A 14,184-nucleotide genomic window follows, 5' to 3' on the forward strand; every position below is an offset into this window, starting at 1 on the left:
TGGGTAACAGTGTTTTTTACACTCCCTTAGCGAGTGACCCCACACTTCGGTTCTATCAAGAAATTTAGCTTTTTCTTAGCACAGCCTTGTCGGAGTCATTGATTTCCCAGAGTGAGTTCAAATTCATGGTGCAGAAACACCCTGTGTGCCCTGTTTTCTACACTCTGCCTAAGATTCATAAGAGCTGTATACAGCCAGTCCCTGGCCGTCCTATTGTGGCAGGGACACAGTCTCTGACTGAACCGATGTCTCAGAACCTCGACCTCGACCTCGAATGACACACTGTTTGAGCAACAAGCTTCCGACCTGTGTGACCGTTTCCGGGCCAAAGGCTACAACAGCCAGGACCTGGATGTGAGCCTTCAGAAGGTCAGGGATCTCAACAGAAATGACCTGCTCACTCCCAAATCTCCCTCGGGCCACGGCACTAAAATTGTATGTGCCACAACTTTTTCTCCGGTGTCGCATGAAATAAAAAATGCTGTTCTGAGCCACTGGCATATTTTGTGCAGTGACCCCCTGGTGGGACACGCTTTTACAAATTCCCCCATTTTTGCTCAGAAGCGGGCTCGAAACCTGAGAGACATGTTAGTCAGGGCAGATTGTTACACACGCCCTACACATTTTTTATCCAATTTGCCTAATGGTAATTTTCCTTGTTCGAGCTGTCTGCAGTGTAATGCGATGATCACAGGTGAATCCTTCACTCACCCACACTCTGGCAAGAAGTACAACATCAAAAGTAGAATTTCTTGTAGATCTAAATTCGTCGTGTACTTGTTAAAGTGTCCCTGTTCATATGTTTACGTGGGGAAAACTCGTAGATAACTCAAAACCCGCTTCTCCGAGCACAAAAGCAAAATTCGTAATAAGGATGAAAAATCTTCTGTAGCGAGACATTTCAACGCTATGGGACATGATGTTTGCACCCTGAGGTTCCAGGGCATAGAAACTGTTAGTCCATTGAAAAGGGGTGGGGATAGAGATAGGGCCTTGCTACAAAGAGAGGCCTTTTGGATTCATACTCTTCAGACAGAGCATCCGAAAGGACTTAATGAGGAACTGTTATTAGGCTGCTTTCTTTGAATGTACAATTCTGTATATATTTGTATTGTCTATTTTTAATGTACTTAGTAATATGCATTCCAGCCCTAGCTTAATCTCTCCTGTCTGTTACCACAACACAGCAGGACCTCTTTCTAGGCCATTATAGTGGAAACGTGCAATTATTTAAGCATAATTCTTTTTTTTTTTACATTTCTATTGTATTTTGTATTTTGTTGTATCTATCTGTAGTCCAGACCTGGCTTACACTCCCCCCTACCTGTCACTTTGAACACAGCAGGGCCTCTACCTAGGCCTGGTTCTGCTCTCCCACACATTGGGGCTGACCAAACTAATGTTATTTATAAATGCATACATTGTTGTATGTAGACATGTTGTTTTTCTTTGATAATGGAACTTGTGTGTTGTGTATTACTTGGTTCTTGAATTCTTTATATACTGTAACTGATAGGGGTGTCACAATATATCGTCCCACGAAATTTCGCGATAGTAAAACGTCACGATATGTATCGTTGAGATGAAATCTCATATCGCGATTTTTTTTTTTTTTTTTTTTTTTTTTTTCAAAAATAGACTAAGAAACATCTTTGTTTGTTGAAGTTCAATGTGTGGAAAGTAGTTCAGTTGAACAAGTCTCTGAAGAGACACATGAGAAGTTATACAGGAGAGAAACCATTCAATTGAGTTTCTGGCAAAACTGTTTACTTGACAGGAAAAACTGAAGATGCATAAAAAATAGACTAAGAAAAGTCTTGTTGTTTGAGTTTGAAGAAAAACTGAAGATGCATAATGAGAATTTATACTGCTGAGAAACCTTTTAGTTCAAAGTAAATCTAAGTGACGGTGTAACTCATTCTATTTCAAGATAAGCCTTATCTCCAATCTCATGTTTTTTCTAGTTGTTATTGTAATAACAATTTCCCACAACAGCATGTTTTGTATTTGTGCATTTCAAATAAAATACTACTTTTCCAGTCATATATTGTCATTATTCAAGTTTAAAAAAATATTGTTAAAATCGTATCGTATCGTATCGTTATCGTGAACCCAGTATCGTGATACGTATCGTATCGTGAACTGAGTGTATCGTGACACCCCTAGTAACTGAATTTTGATATTTCGTTTATTGAAGGGACTTCCGGTCTCAGTGTATTTAAACGTCATTTCCGCCTGACACAGCAACACGCTGAAGAAGGCTGTTAGGCTGAAACGTCCGTGTTGTACCTGGTGAAACTGGAATAAATCTAACAAAAGGACATTTTGTGTGCTGGCTCTCCTTCTCCTACTCAGTACCTCGACCGACACATCAAACCGATGGTGTCCTTGCTTCCTTCGTTCTTAAAAGACACAACTGACTTTTTGAATAAATTGGATATAGTACAGTTTACTGACGATCAAATGTTTCTATGCACTATGGATGTCAATAGTTTATACACTAATGTTCCCCATTTTGAGGGCTTACAGGCCCTGTCACATTTTCTGAATAAGAGAGAAACGCTCACACCTCCCACCGACTTTCTGGTAGACCTGTCTAGACGTGTCCTTGACTGTAACTATTTCAAATTTGAAAATGCGTATTACCGTCAATGTCAGGGGGTCTCCATGGGTAGTCCCTGCTCCCCAAACTACGCTAATTTATTTATGGGTAAATTTGAAGAGGATTTTGTGTACCAAAAAGACCCTTTCAGTACATTGTTAAAATGCTGGTTCCGGTATATTGATGACATTTTTTTCATATTCTCATGTACACCCTCACAATTAGAAGAATTTAAACTCTATATTGATTCTAGACTACCATCCATTAAATTTTCACTAGAACATAGTCGTGAGTCAGTCTCATTTCTGGATGTTTTGGTCACCAAAACTGAACACCTAATGACACAAGTGAAAAGAAAAAAGACTGACAGAAACAGTTATTTTGATTTTGCCAGTTATCACCCCCCCACTCTGAATAGGGGTTTACCTTATAGTCAACTACTCAGAGTCAGAAGGATTTGTAACTCAGATGACATGTTTAAGCAGCAGGCTCACGATCTCTGCATGAGATTTAGAGCCAAAGGTTTTGACCAAAAGGACCTGCACAGTAGCCTCCAGAAGGTCAGAAGGTTAAAAAGAGAGGAGTTGCTGGTCTCCAAAACCTCCACAGACCGTGATTTTAATATTGTGTGTGCTACAACGTTTTCTCCTGTTTCTCAGGACATTAAAAAATGTATTCTTGACCACTGGCACATCCTACAGAGCGACCCCCAAGTGGGACACATTTTTTCTAAGCCTCCTCTGTTTGCTTTAAAATGTGTGAGGAACATCAGGGACCGTGTAGTCAGGGCGGACTCTTTTACACGCCTGACACATTTTTTTGTCTAATATACCGAATGGTAATTTTCCATGTCTGAACTGTGTCAACTGCAACGCCATGATCAAAGGTGAATCCTTTTGTCATCCCCACTCGGGGAAAAGATATTCTATTAAAAATAGGATCTCCTGTAAAACTAAATTTGTTGTGTATCTATTGAAGTGCCCTTGTGGCCTGTTTTATATAGGTAAGACGACCAGAGAACTTAAGACCCGTATAACGGAGCATAAGAGTAATATCAGGAATAAGGATGTCAAATCCTCTGTTGCGAGGCATTTTGATGCAGCTGGTCATGATGTGTGTTCCCTAGAGGTGGAGACAGGGAGACAGGGTAAGGAGAGGTGGAGACAGGGATCGAGCTCTATTGCAAAGGGAAGCCTTTTGGATCCACACCCTTCAAACAGAACACCCTAGAGGTCTGAATGAGGAACTGCTACTAGGATGTTTTCTGTAATTTGTGATTTAATGCCCACGGTCTTTTTAATTTATTTACTATCGTCTTTTTGATAGCTTTGAATTGTTTTCTATTTATTCCTGGTGTGTTTTCTGACCTTGGTGTGGTATGCACCTCGTTGTATCTCAAACACCATTGCGTTGTTATTTAATATTTACTATTTTCTAAGTGTCTATTTCTCTATACTGTACCCCGTCTGTTTATGGTATATATTTACCGGTATTGACTATTTGTGTCCTTTGACCTTGTGATTGCATTTCCGGTTTGAGGCTACTTAAACGTCATTTCCGCCTTGTGGTGTACTACACTGATGAAGGCCTAGGGCCCAAACTTGTTTGTGCTGTACCCACTACCCCGGACTGAGGTAAATAAAAACGATAAAAAAGGACATCTCGTGTGCTGGCTTGTTCTGCGTTTTGACATTGTGCTTGTGCCTTTGTGCACCGGACCCTTCTGTTTGACTCTCCGAGTGTGCTCGTTTTTTCACTTTTTTGAGCCCCATATAAATGGCAGTTGTCAGCAGCACTCCATGAATACTTCATAGGGGCTGGTTTATCAGGCTACATCATACGTCTCTGCTCTGACATGGGCTCCAAAATGAAGAGGGACAGATTGACATGATGTCAATGAAGCACACAGTCAGCTCTTAATGCTTTGTCCCTTCAGCTGCAAAGCTTGAGTTGTTGTTATGACCATTGGTGGGTTTTATATTGTAACCTATATGTGCATTGTTACTGCAATGTTTTTCTTATTATAGTACATGCCTACAGACAGTATGCCTATGCCTTGTAGCCTATGTGTTGGCTTTTTCTACTTGTATTGCATTTACAATGATTTTTCTTCAGCTCTGGCTGGTTCCTGAGCAATATTTCATGTTTCCTTTGGAAGCTAGTACTTATCGTATGTGTTTTATGTACTATCTGAAGTGTTTTTTATGACATGTGCAGTGTCATAGGGGCAGTGGTGGCCCAACGGTTAAATCCCCGGGACCGGCAGGATAAATCTGGGTGGGGAAAGTGAAAAGGCAGCACTTGCCCCTCCCTCATTACCACCACTGAGGTGCCCTTGAGCAAGGCCCTTAACCCCAACTGCTCCAGTGGAGCTGCTCAGTGGCCAGCAGATCAGACTGTGGTTGTACTGGTCAGTTTCCAGGTGTGAATGTGTGTGTGAATGTGAACAGGGTGCTCCTGAAAAAGAGAGCATTGCTCTCAGTGAGACTCCCCCTGTATAAATAAAGGTAAAAAAAAAAAAAAAAAAAAATGTTATATGTCCTTGTATGTTTTTAAATGTCTACTGTATTGTGCTGTAAGTTTTTCCTGGAGCATGTGTCCAACCTTCCAACCAAATTTCCCCTTTGGGGGTTGATAAAGTTAATCGAATCGAATCTAATCCAGGTCCACTTGCTGTCTACTCTGCATCATGTGTGAGACAGTAGAGACAATAAAAATGACGAGGGGAATCAGGGATCGTCTCATTTCAGATATTAAAAGATTTTTGGTTGACATGAGTGACTGTGTAGATGTAGATGGAAATAAAGGTAGGTCCGCACACTGGAATTAGGATGCTCCCGGTCACTTTATTAACGTTTCGTTCAAACAGAACTCCATCAGAATGGAAGCAGGAAGTGGGAGGGACACTCTTATACATTACATGGTTCAATCCAATTGGTGGAGAGAAAACACTGGCAGGTGAAAACACTGAAGCCAATCAAGGATCATAATCAAGACCAATAAACATGAGTCTATGAAACAAAAGTACAGAGTGTAAACTTCACTGCAAAAAACTGCCCACAACAAGTAATTGAGTAAATGCAATCTCAAAACATACATACGGTATGCATAATTGAGTACATCAATGTAAGAATAAATACTATATATATATACATATACATATACATAGCCTATACAGACATATATAAATATACATACATATAAACGTACACAATACACATACATAATAACGGAGAGAGAGGGGAAGAAAGAAATAGGCCCTCTAGAAAAAGTACAACATTTAAAAGCTGGTGGTTTGTCTCCAAAAATATAGGTCATTCCCCACAAGAGGGGGTTACTCAGGACCTGGGCAACACTCAGGTCACAGGCCTGTAAACAGGGGGGATGAATTCATTACTGTTGTTCAGAAAAACATGAAAAGCAGCCAAATCAGCTGCAGAACCAGACCAAAGTACAAAAATGTCGTCAATGTAACGTTTCCATAATTTAATGTGCGGTAGGAAGGGATTTCGATCAGGGTTGAGAAAAATGTTGCTTTCTAGGAGGCCAACATAAACATAGGCATAATTTGGTGCCATTTTACTGCCCATGGCAGTGCCACATTTCTGCAAATAGAAAAAAAATTCAAAAAGAAAGAAATTATTGGTCAGCACTATTTCAGTGAGATGTTTAAGACAAGAGGAACTGGGAATACATTCAGTCCTCTGACTGAGAAAGTGTTCGATGGCTTCCAATCCACCTAGATGTGGAATATTTGTGTATAGACTCTCAACATCAAAGGTGACAAGGATCGAATCCTCTTCTACCGCAGGTAAGGCTTGTAAAACCTGAATAAAATAACTGGAGTCTCTTACATAGGAAGGAAGTGAAAAAACATGTGGTCTCAAAAAGTGATCAACAAAAGAGGAAATCTTTTCTGTTAGAGAGCCAATCCCAGAGACAATAGGTCTCCCGGGTGGAGACCTGATCGGCTCATGATCGGTGATCAGTACCTGGTCACCCAGGTACTGAAGCTCTTATGGATTTTAGGTAGAATATAAATGACAGGTGTGATCGGGAAATCGGGGCGTGGAGCTAAGAGTGTTCTGGTCGCTGCTGGGTCTGCTCCAAAATCGAAACAGGTTTGGAGTACGGGCGTCAAGGCAGTTTGACGCGTGTCAGAATGCTCTTGGTGCGCGTTTGGCCGTTTAAAACAACGCGCAGACTTCAAAACGTGGACTTCAAAACACGAGCGTCTGATGCTCCCGTTGTTTTAGTGGAACACTCACCTGTTGGCGTTCTTCTCTCTTTTGAGTAAGTATATACTGAAACGTTTCCTTGTCTCCGCCTCTGCATCCTTGGGTCCAGCCTTTTACACAGCCAATGCCTTTAGCCAAGTAGCTAAAACAACGTTCACGTTCACACCATACGCCGAAGCAATGCTCAAGCAACGGTGAAGCTACGCTGAAGCCACAAGTTTCATTGTCCTTGTTAACAGGCGAGGCCGTTCACTCCAGCCACACGCGTGCCACGTTCAAGCCGTGCTCGTGATCGTTCAGGATTCAGTTCTATTTTCCAGGCATGAAGTCAATGGGAGTTAGTGGGTCAAGGCACGCCGAGCGAGGCGCGAGAAAAAGAGTGCTTCTTGTGTGACCGGTTTAGCATGAGCTCAGCATCAGCGTGGCTTTAGTTTAGCTTCAGCTCTGCTTCTGTTAATCGCCTGGTGTGAACAAACGCTTAGGCAATTAAACAACATTGGTCAAAGTAAAAGGACTTGGTTGCTGGTTTCCTTCAGAGACCTATACATAGACGGTCCTTTTGCATCCTTTGATCTTCTGAGGAGAACATTTGATTTACCCAATACACATTGGCTTACATACCTACAAGTTAGAGCTCATGTTCGATCCAAGATTCATGACTTTGAAGTAATCCCAAATGAACATGCCTTTTTTGATGTTTTGTTAAGCCCCCCCCACTCCAGGCATCTTATTTCTAGATTTGTGTGTGTATTTGATGCATCAGAGTCCCCACTGAGAGGTTAAGAGAGGCGTGGCAGGAGGAACTTGGTGTTGATTTGTCAGAAATTATATGGGACAGGAGTCTGTCTGTGGTCCAACTCTGCTCAATCAACAGCAGACACCAGCTGATCCAATTTAAAGTCACTCACCGTCTTCATTATTCGAAGTCTAAGTTGCACAAGATCTACCCCTCGGTCTCACCACTTTGTGATAGGTGTCAAGTGTTCGAGGGTACATTGTCCCATGCTTTTTGGTTTTGTCCTTTATTATCTACATTTTGGTCCAAAATATTTGATTGGTACTCCAAGGCCTATAAAGTAACCCTTCAGCCGGAGGCGGAACTTGCCATCTTCGGCTGCTCTGAATCTTCTCTGCTCCTTCCTGCTCCTCCCTGACGCAGGGGACGACCGTCGCCAAGAGACTCATCCTAAGGGAGTGGAAGTCCCCCTCCCCACCTTCTTTTCAGTTATGGCTGTCGGACATGGTTTCAGTTATACGTACGGAGAGACTCAGGTGGACGAGGTTAGGGGCAACGGGTAACTCACCCAGCTGATCTCTCGTTGACTCCTTACACTGGATTCTATGGCCCCTATCGTTGCATCGGCGCTGTTTCTAGGCCGAGCGCCTGGCGCAGCGCAAATCAGTGGGCGTGGACCAGCGCACTTGATATAGTCGTGCTGGCGCTACACGCAGCCTAAAGCATTACAACCACGCCTTTTAAGCGTAAAATTATGCACCGTCATGCTCATTGGATAACTGCAATAAACGAATCGCACGCTTGCCTTTTTAGCTCCAATTCCAGTGGTCCCGCAAAACCAGACGAAAGCCAAACTCTCTGCCCCCCCCCCCCCCCCCCCCCCTTCATCCAGTCTGTCTGTCTCCATTATAGGCTATTATTCCATATTATTATGCTTCTCAAACCAATCTAACTGCAGTTTAAATACTGCAAGCATGTAAATACGCTACACTATAGCAAGATCAAAGTGAAAAGAATGTTCTAAAGGCATCAGCTAGAAAAATATAGCCTATCCCTATATGATGAGATTAATTTTATATTGGTGAAAGTTTGTCCAGAACGATATCGTTTTCTCTCCCCTGCTGCAGGTAGAATGATGCACATAAATATACCCTACATTATGTAAAGTCATTGCATAAATGTGTTTTTATTGTAAAACTAAGCCAAGTTATTGGAGCGGACATCACAGTAGAGCACATGACAGTAGAAAGCGTTCCGCAGCGCGTTCCGCTGTCACTTATCTAAATCACGTTAAATCGATAAGAGATATATATAGGCCCAGGAGGACATATATGTATATGTATATATATGTATTCATTTCGATGTTTCATTTGGTCCAATATTGAAATGTGTACAATTGCAGGTTGTGTTACCATTACACATTAATTTAGATCGACCTTTTATATCTATTTCACCTCATTTGGTTGCTATTTAGTAGCGAAATGGAGAAGCACAATGCATGCTGGGACAGGCCAGACAACTTACAACTTATTTTTCCTATATGGGAAGTGTGTTGTGCCTGTCTAAGCGAGGGAGTCAGAGGGAGAGAGAGAAGGGTGACAGAGAAGAGGCGGAAGAGCACTGGCGCACTGAATAGGCCTGGTTTCAGAGAGAGACAGAGAAGGGTGACAGGGGAGAGGCAGAAGAGCACTGGCGCACTGAATAGGCCTGGTTTTCAAAGGCGCAAAGCGCTAAATTTACGCCAGGTGCGAAGATATCAGTACGCCGAGATTTATGGCCGACACGCCCACTTTGGCCCATTCTGGGACTGCGCCACGCCCACTCGGCCTAAAGCGCATTTGGCAGCGTAAAGCCATATTGATATCGTCCCAAAACAGGCGCAAGGCACGTTTTTTTGCGGTTAAGGCCCGTTTTAGCGCCGAAGGCCTGTGGGAGAATAGGGGGCTATATATCGTCTCTTAGAAGCACATAAGCACCTTATGCGACTGGTAGCACCTTCATGATGGTGGAATGTTGATATGTGTACGCTTTTTCTTTCTTTTCCTTTGCTGTGGCTGAGCTTGTTTGTCTTTGTTTTTGTTTTTTGTTCTTGTGTGTCTTTATTGCATATAAAAAATTTAAAGAAAATATATTAAAAAAAAAGTAAAAGGACTTGGTTGAGGTTAGGCTTAATTATAACAAAGCATTAAATGACTGACGGTTGAAATGTCGACTTTGGAAACGCTGTGACGATGACTGGGAATCGAACACGCGGCTCTCCGGTGGTGTGAAAGGCGAGTGTTTGGAAATGGAAGCGAGGTGAAGCGTCGAGCAGGAGCCTGGCCATTCACACCAGAAGCGCTCTGCTTTGCTCCATGCCAGTCACAACTTGGACTGACTTCATGCGTGGTGGTGATCGGTCTAAACTGCTGTTAACAAGGACACCGAAATGAAACTGGGTGCACTTCACATCGCTTCCACGTCAGATCTGTTTGCCGTGTTTGCACCCTTACTCGCCACCACGCTATTTCAATAGCAGACTCTATGACGTGCATAACGTTGATATGCACTTTACTGTGAAATCAAGCAGACAGACAGACAGACAGACAGACAGACAGACAGAGAGACAGACAGACAGACAGAGAGACAGGCTCTTTTAGGTGTGAAATCGAGAACCGTTTGTCGGATCGACTTCAAACTTGCGCTTAGGGGGACCTGACAGAGTGCAGTGTGTGTGCGGGAGGGGAAGCGCCCACGGGTTGGTGCATGGGGGAACTGGCAATGCACTAGTAATAATAACAGCAGTAACAATAATATGAATAATCTATTTACATCAATATGTTTCAATAATGAAATAGAATAATAAAAGTAGATGATGATGCCAAACATTAATTAAAAATTATGTTTTTGTTTTTCATGTCAGGTAAATGAGTGCAATAAAACGCTGAAAGAAATTGTGAGAGAATCGTGATCTCAATTCAGAGAAAGAAAATTGTGATTCACATTTTTTCCAGAATGGTGCAGCCCTACTTTGTGCTGCTGATGGCGGTGTTGGTGGTGTAATGTCCTCGGTCTCCTCCTGGTCCCTCGTGGAGGCACCTTCCTCATGATGGGTGCAGGCGTCAGCTTCCTGGTCTCCTGGCTGCTTATGTTAGTGGTGCTTGTGCTGTTCCTGTTGGGTGGGAACGTTTGTAAACTGGTCTGTCAGCCCTGGGCTAACGGACACCTGCTAAAGTTTATCGATACGGTCATTGATAACCACCACCACCACAGACCCAGTGAAGCCAAGTAGAGTGTAGACAAGATCTTATAAAGTCTAGGCTAGGTTCTCAGAATTGATGTCATCATCAGTGATGTCACTTGAGCAATTTGATGGCATCAGTGAGTAATGGCCAGTGACACTCTTATTACTATAATAGGGAGGTGTTCTGAGTGCATGCTCACTTTAGAAATGTCATCAGTGATGAGACAGAGGATGTTAAACACGCTTTTCTCCGGCCAAGTCTTTCCCCGGCCAGTCTCACCTGCAGGCATGGGGCCATGTGAGGGGATGAGGGGATGGAGGTGGCGTTGTGACGCTGGAGCGTTCAGGGAGGTGGTAGTAGTGCTGCTCCTGCAGCTCAGCCTGGCCCAGTCCTCCCCTCCCCAAGCTGCCTGTCCAGCAGCTGCGGCCTTGCAGACGCTCCCCCAGCCACAGTACCAGAACAACACACTGGGGGATACTGGAGCGGGCTTCATGGCCGTCCTTGTCCAGTCCATCCTCAACACGGTCCAGCCTAACCCCTTCCCCGCAGGTCTGATCATGAGATTATTTGACTATGTGCAGTTGGATCAGTCATCATTCATCAAAGAAGCCGTGCTCTATCTGATAGGTTTCTTGGTGTGCGCAGCCATAGGTGTCCTGTACATTGTTCTGATGCCCATAGTTGGTTTCTTCCTGGTGTACCGTGGTGGCTGTGGTCGGCAGACGTACCAGGAGCAGAAATCCTGCATCCGCTGCTGTGCATTCATCACCACGTGCATAATATTTGCAGGAAACATCTGTATGTTCACAAATAACCAGGCTCTCAGTGTGAGTGTGGACCAGAGTGCCGTGGAGCTCAACGTTAATTTAGACAATCTCCAAACCTACCTCACTGATGTGCGACAGCGATTTGCCATTTTCGGAAGTAGTGTGGTGAATGAGTTCAACCAGTCCGCACGTAAGGTTAGCCAAAACCTAAATGCAATTGGCCCTAAGCTGGGTACAGAGATCCAGGAACGCATTAATGAAACCCTGTATCCAGCCCTGAGCTCACTCAGAGTTATGTTCCGAGAGACCAACAGAATTGGTGATCTCCTGACAGAGCTGAAGTCCACACTGGTACGACTGCAGGCCCACCAGGACCACGTCCGTGCCATTAATAAGCAGACCATCAAGGTTTCTGATCGATTATGGTCCATTAATCTCTCACACATCCCCGGGCTGGATGAGTTGCAGTCCGCAGTGGCCAAAGTCACCAATTTTGAACAAATCCAAATCCAGATGCTGGAGGATAATTTCAACGGCATCCCCAATAGAGTCACCGCTGAGGCCACGCCCTTAGTACAGCTTATGGATAAGCGACTCAAGGAGATGCGGAATACGATACAAGAACAGATCTCTGAGATCTCTGCCCTGACCAGCGTGTCAGACAAACTCCAAGCAAAAATCACCTCCATCATTCCAGGGGTGAAGTATGCAGAATATATAAGATGGAAGGTGTCTGTGACCCTGTGCTGCCTGGTGCTGCTGGTGGTGGTGTGTAATGTCCTGGGTCTCCTCCTGGGTCTTCGTGGAGGAGGCACCTTCCTCATGATGGGTGCAGGCGTCAGCTTCCTGGTCTCCTGGCTGCTTATGTTAGTGGTGCTTGTGCTGTTCCTGTTGGGCGGGAACGTTTATAAACTGGTCTGTCAGCCCTGGGCTAACGGAGACCTGCTAAAGTTTATTGATACGGCCATTGATACCTCAGATCTAATTTCAAAGGTTGGGTTCAACCTGCATCAGCAGCAGTACTTTTCCAAACTCAATCTCATGAAGATGAACAGTGATTGTAAGGAGAACATGCTTCTGTGGTCGTCATTCAGCCTGTCCGAGTTCGTGGACCTTGAAAACCTGCTTAATGTCTCTAAATACACAGAGGAGATCTGGCAGAACTTTAAGAATATAAACATCACCATTCGGAGCCCCGATGTTAAACAGTTCATTGACTTCTCATCTTCTCTAGCTACATACGTTGACTTCACCACTGTCAAACAGCAGATCGACGGAATGGATATTCTTCTATTTCTGCCAGATATTCTACTCGGCGCAACAAAGACGCGCAGAGGAAGTGTTGAGGCCACAAAGCTGAGGAAGATGCATTTCGACATAACCACAACCATCACCCCACAGCTCAAAACAACTGTAAATAGTATTCAATCCATCGCGGGAAATATGAATGCAACAATGGCGGTGGTGTTGAGCAAAGCACAAGACTTGCTCCGAACAGACATGACACTGATCATCAGGAGTGAAAGCAGAAGGTTTTTGGAGCATCAGATGACACACTTCCAAGCATTTGCTAACTGCATCAAGACCGCCAAGATCATGGAGCAGCTCGGCCGCTGTGGGCGCTTCGCCAGAGCTGTGGACTCCACAAAGATTATCATCTGCGCACACCTGGTGGATTCTCTGAATATCTTCTGGTTCAGTCTGGGCTGGTGTATCATTTCCTTCATCCCCAGTATCATCTTCTCCTTCAAACTTTATTACAGGAGCCAAAGTTTGCACATAGGTATGTGCTCATAACCTGTATTAAACTGTGTGGGGGAATGTGAGAGAGACAGCACTGCAGTGCCATGACGAGTCGGCAGACTCTCTGACTCCGGGAATATTCAGGTGCATCTTCGAGACGATGTGTGAGGGCGATTCAAGGCTTCAGACGCACTATGACGCCGAAACCACTATTCAAAGGGACATCCAGCACTGTACAAAATGAGCTGTTAAGACTATGTACGAAGTGTACAGGGAGGAAATAGCCAAGAAGTGGAGGAGATAAATTGTGTCGCCGTACAGGCAGACGAGACAATTGATGTCTCTTGTAGATCACAAATGGTGGTTGTGCTGCGATATACATGTTGCCTACTGTATGACAGTACAGCCACAGAGTGGTTTTTGGAGTTTGTTGAAGTCAAAGATCAACCTGGCCTCGGCCTGTCTTATAGCATCAAGGCTGTGCTGGAACCTCTGAAGCTGGGTGACAAGCCGATTGCTCAGACATGATGGTGCGGCTGTAACGAGTGGGAACGTCCGTGGGGTACAGACGCTATAGAGACATACCCCCAAATGCCCAGTTTGTTCACTGTTACGCCCACCAGCTCAACCTGACCTTACAACAAATATGTTCAGCAAGGATGAGCATCCTGAAGGTGTTTTTTGCAGATCTATCTGCTTTTGCCACCTTTTTCTCTGGCGCTCCAAAAACGTGCCGCGGCTCGTATAGAGGCAGCACAGAGACGCATCCCAAGTCCACCTGCTGTGCGATGGAATTTGAATGTCAATGCCGTTTGGGAGAGCCGCGCTGTGCTGTTTCAGTGTATGGATGGATGACATGCATGGATGACAACTG

The 14,184-nt window shown here is 44.2% G+C and overlaps 1 protein-coding gene across 1 annotated transcript; it reads left to right on the forward strand.

Moving 5' to 3' along the window:
* Nucleotides 1–11,087: 11,087 nt before the first annotated feature.
* LOC310784453 (prominin-1-A-like) lies at nt 11,088–13,364 on the forward strand (the record flags this gene model as incomplete). The annotated part of the gene is made up of 1 exon (XM_083645445.1): nt 11,088–13,364. One exon carries the CDS (start codon nt 11,088–11,090, stop codon nt 13,362–13,364), a length of 2,277 nt encoding a protein of 758 aa, XP_083501571.1.
* Between the last annotated feature and the right edge of the window lie 820 nt (nt 13,365–14,184).

Source organism: Poromitra crassiceps, assembly GCF_964638095.1.
Source record: "Poromitra crassiceps genome assembly, chromosome: 10".
NCBI lineage: Eukaryota > Metazoa > Chordata > Actinopteri > Beryciformes > Melamphaidae > Poromitra > Poromitra crassiceps.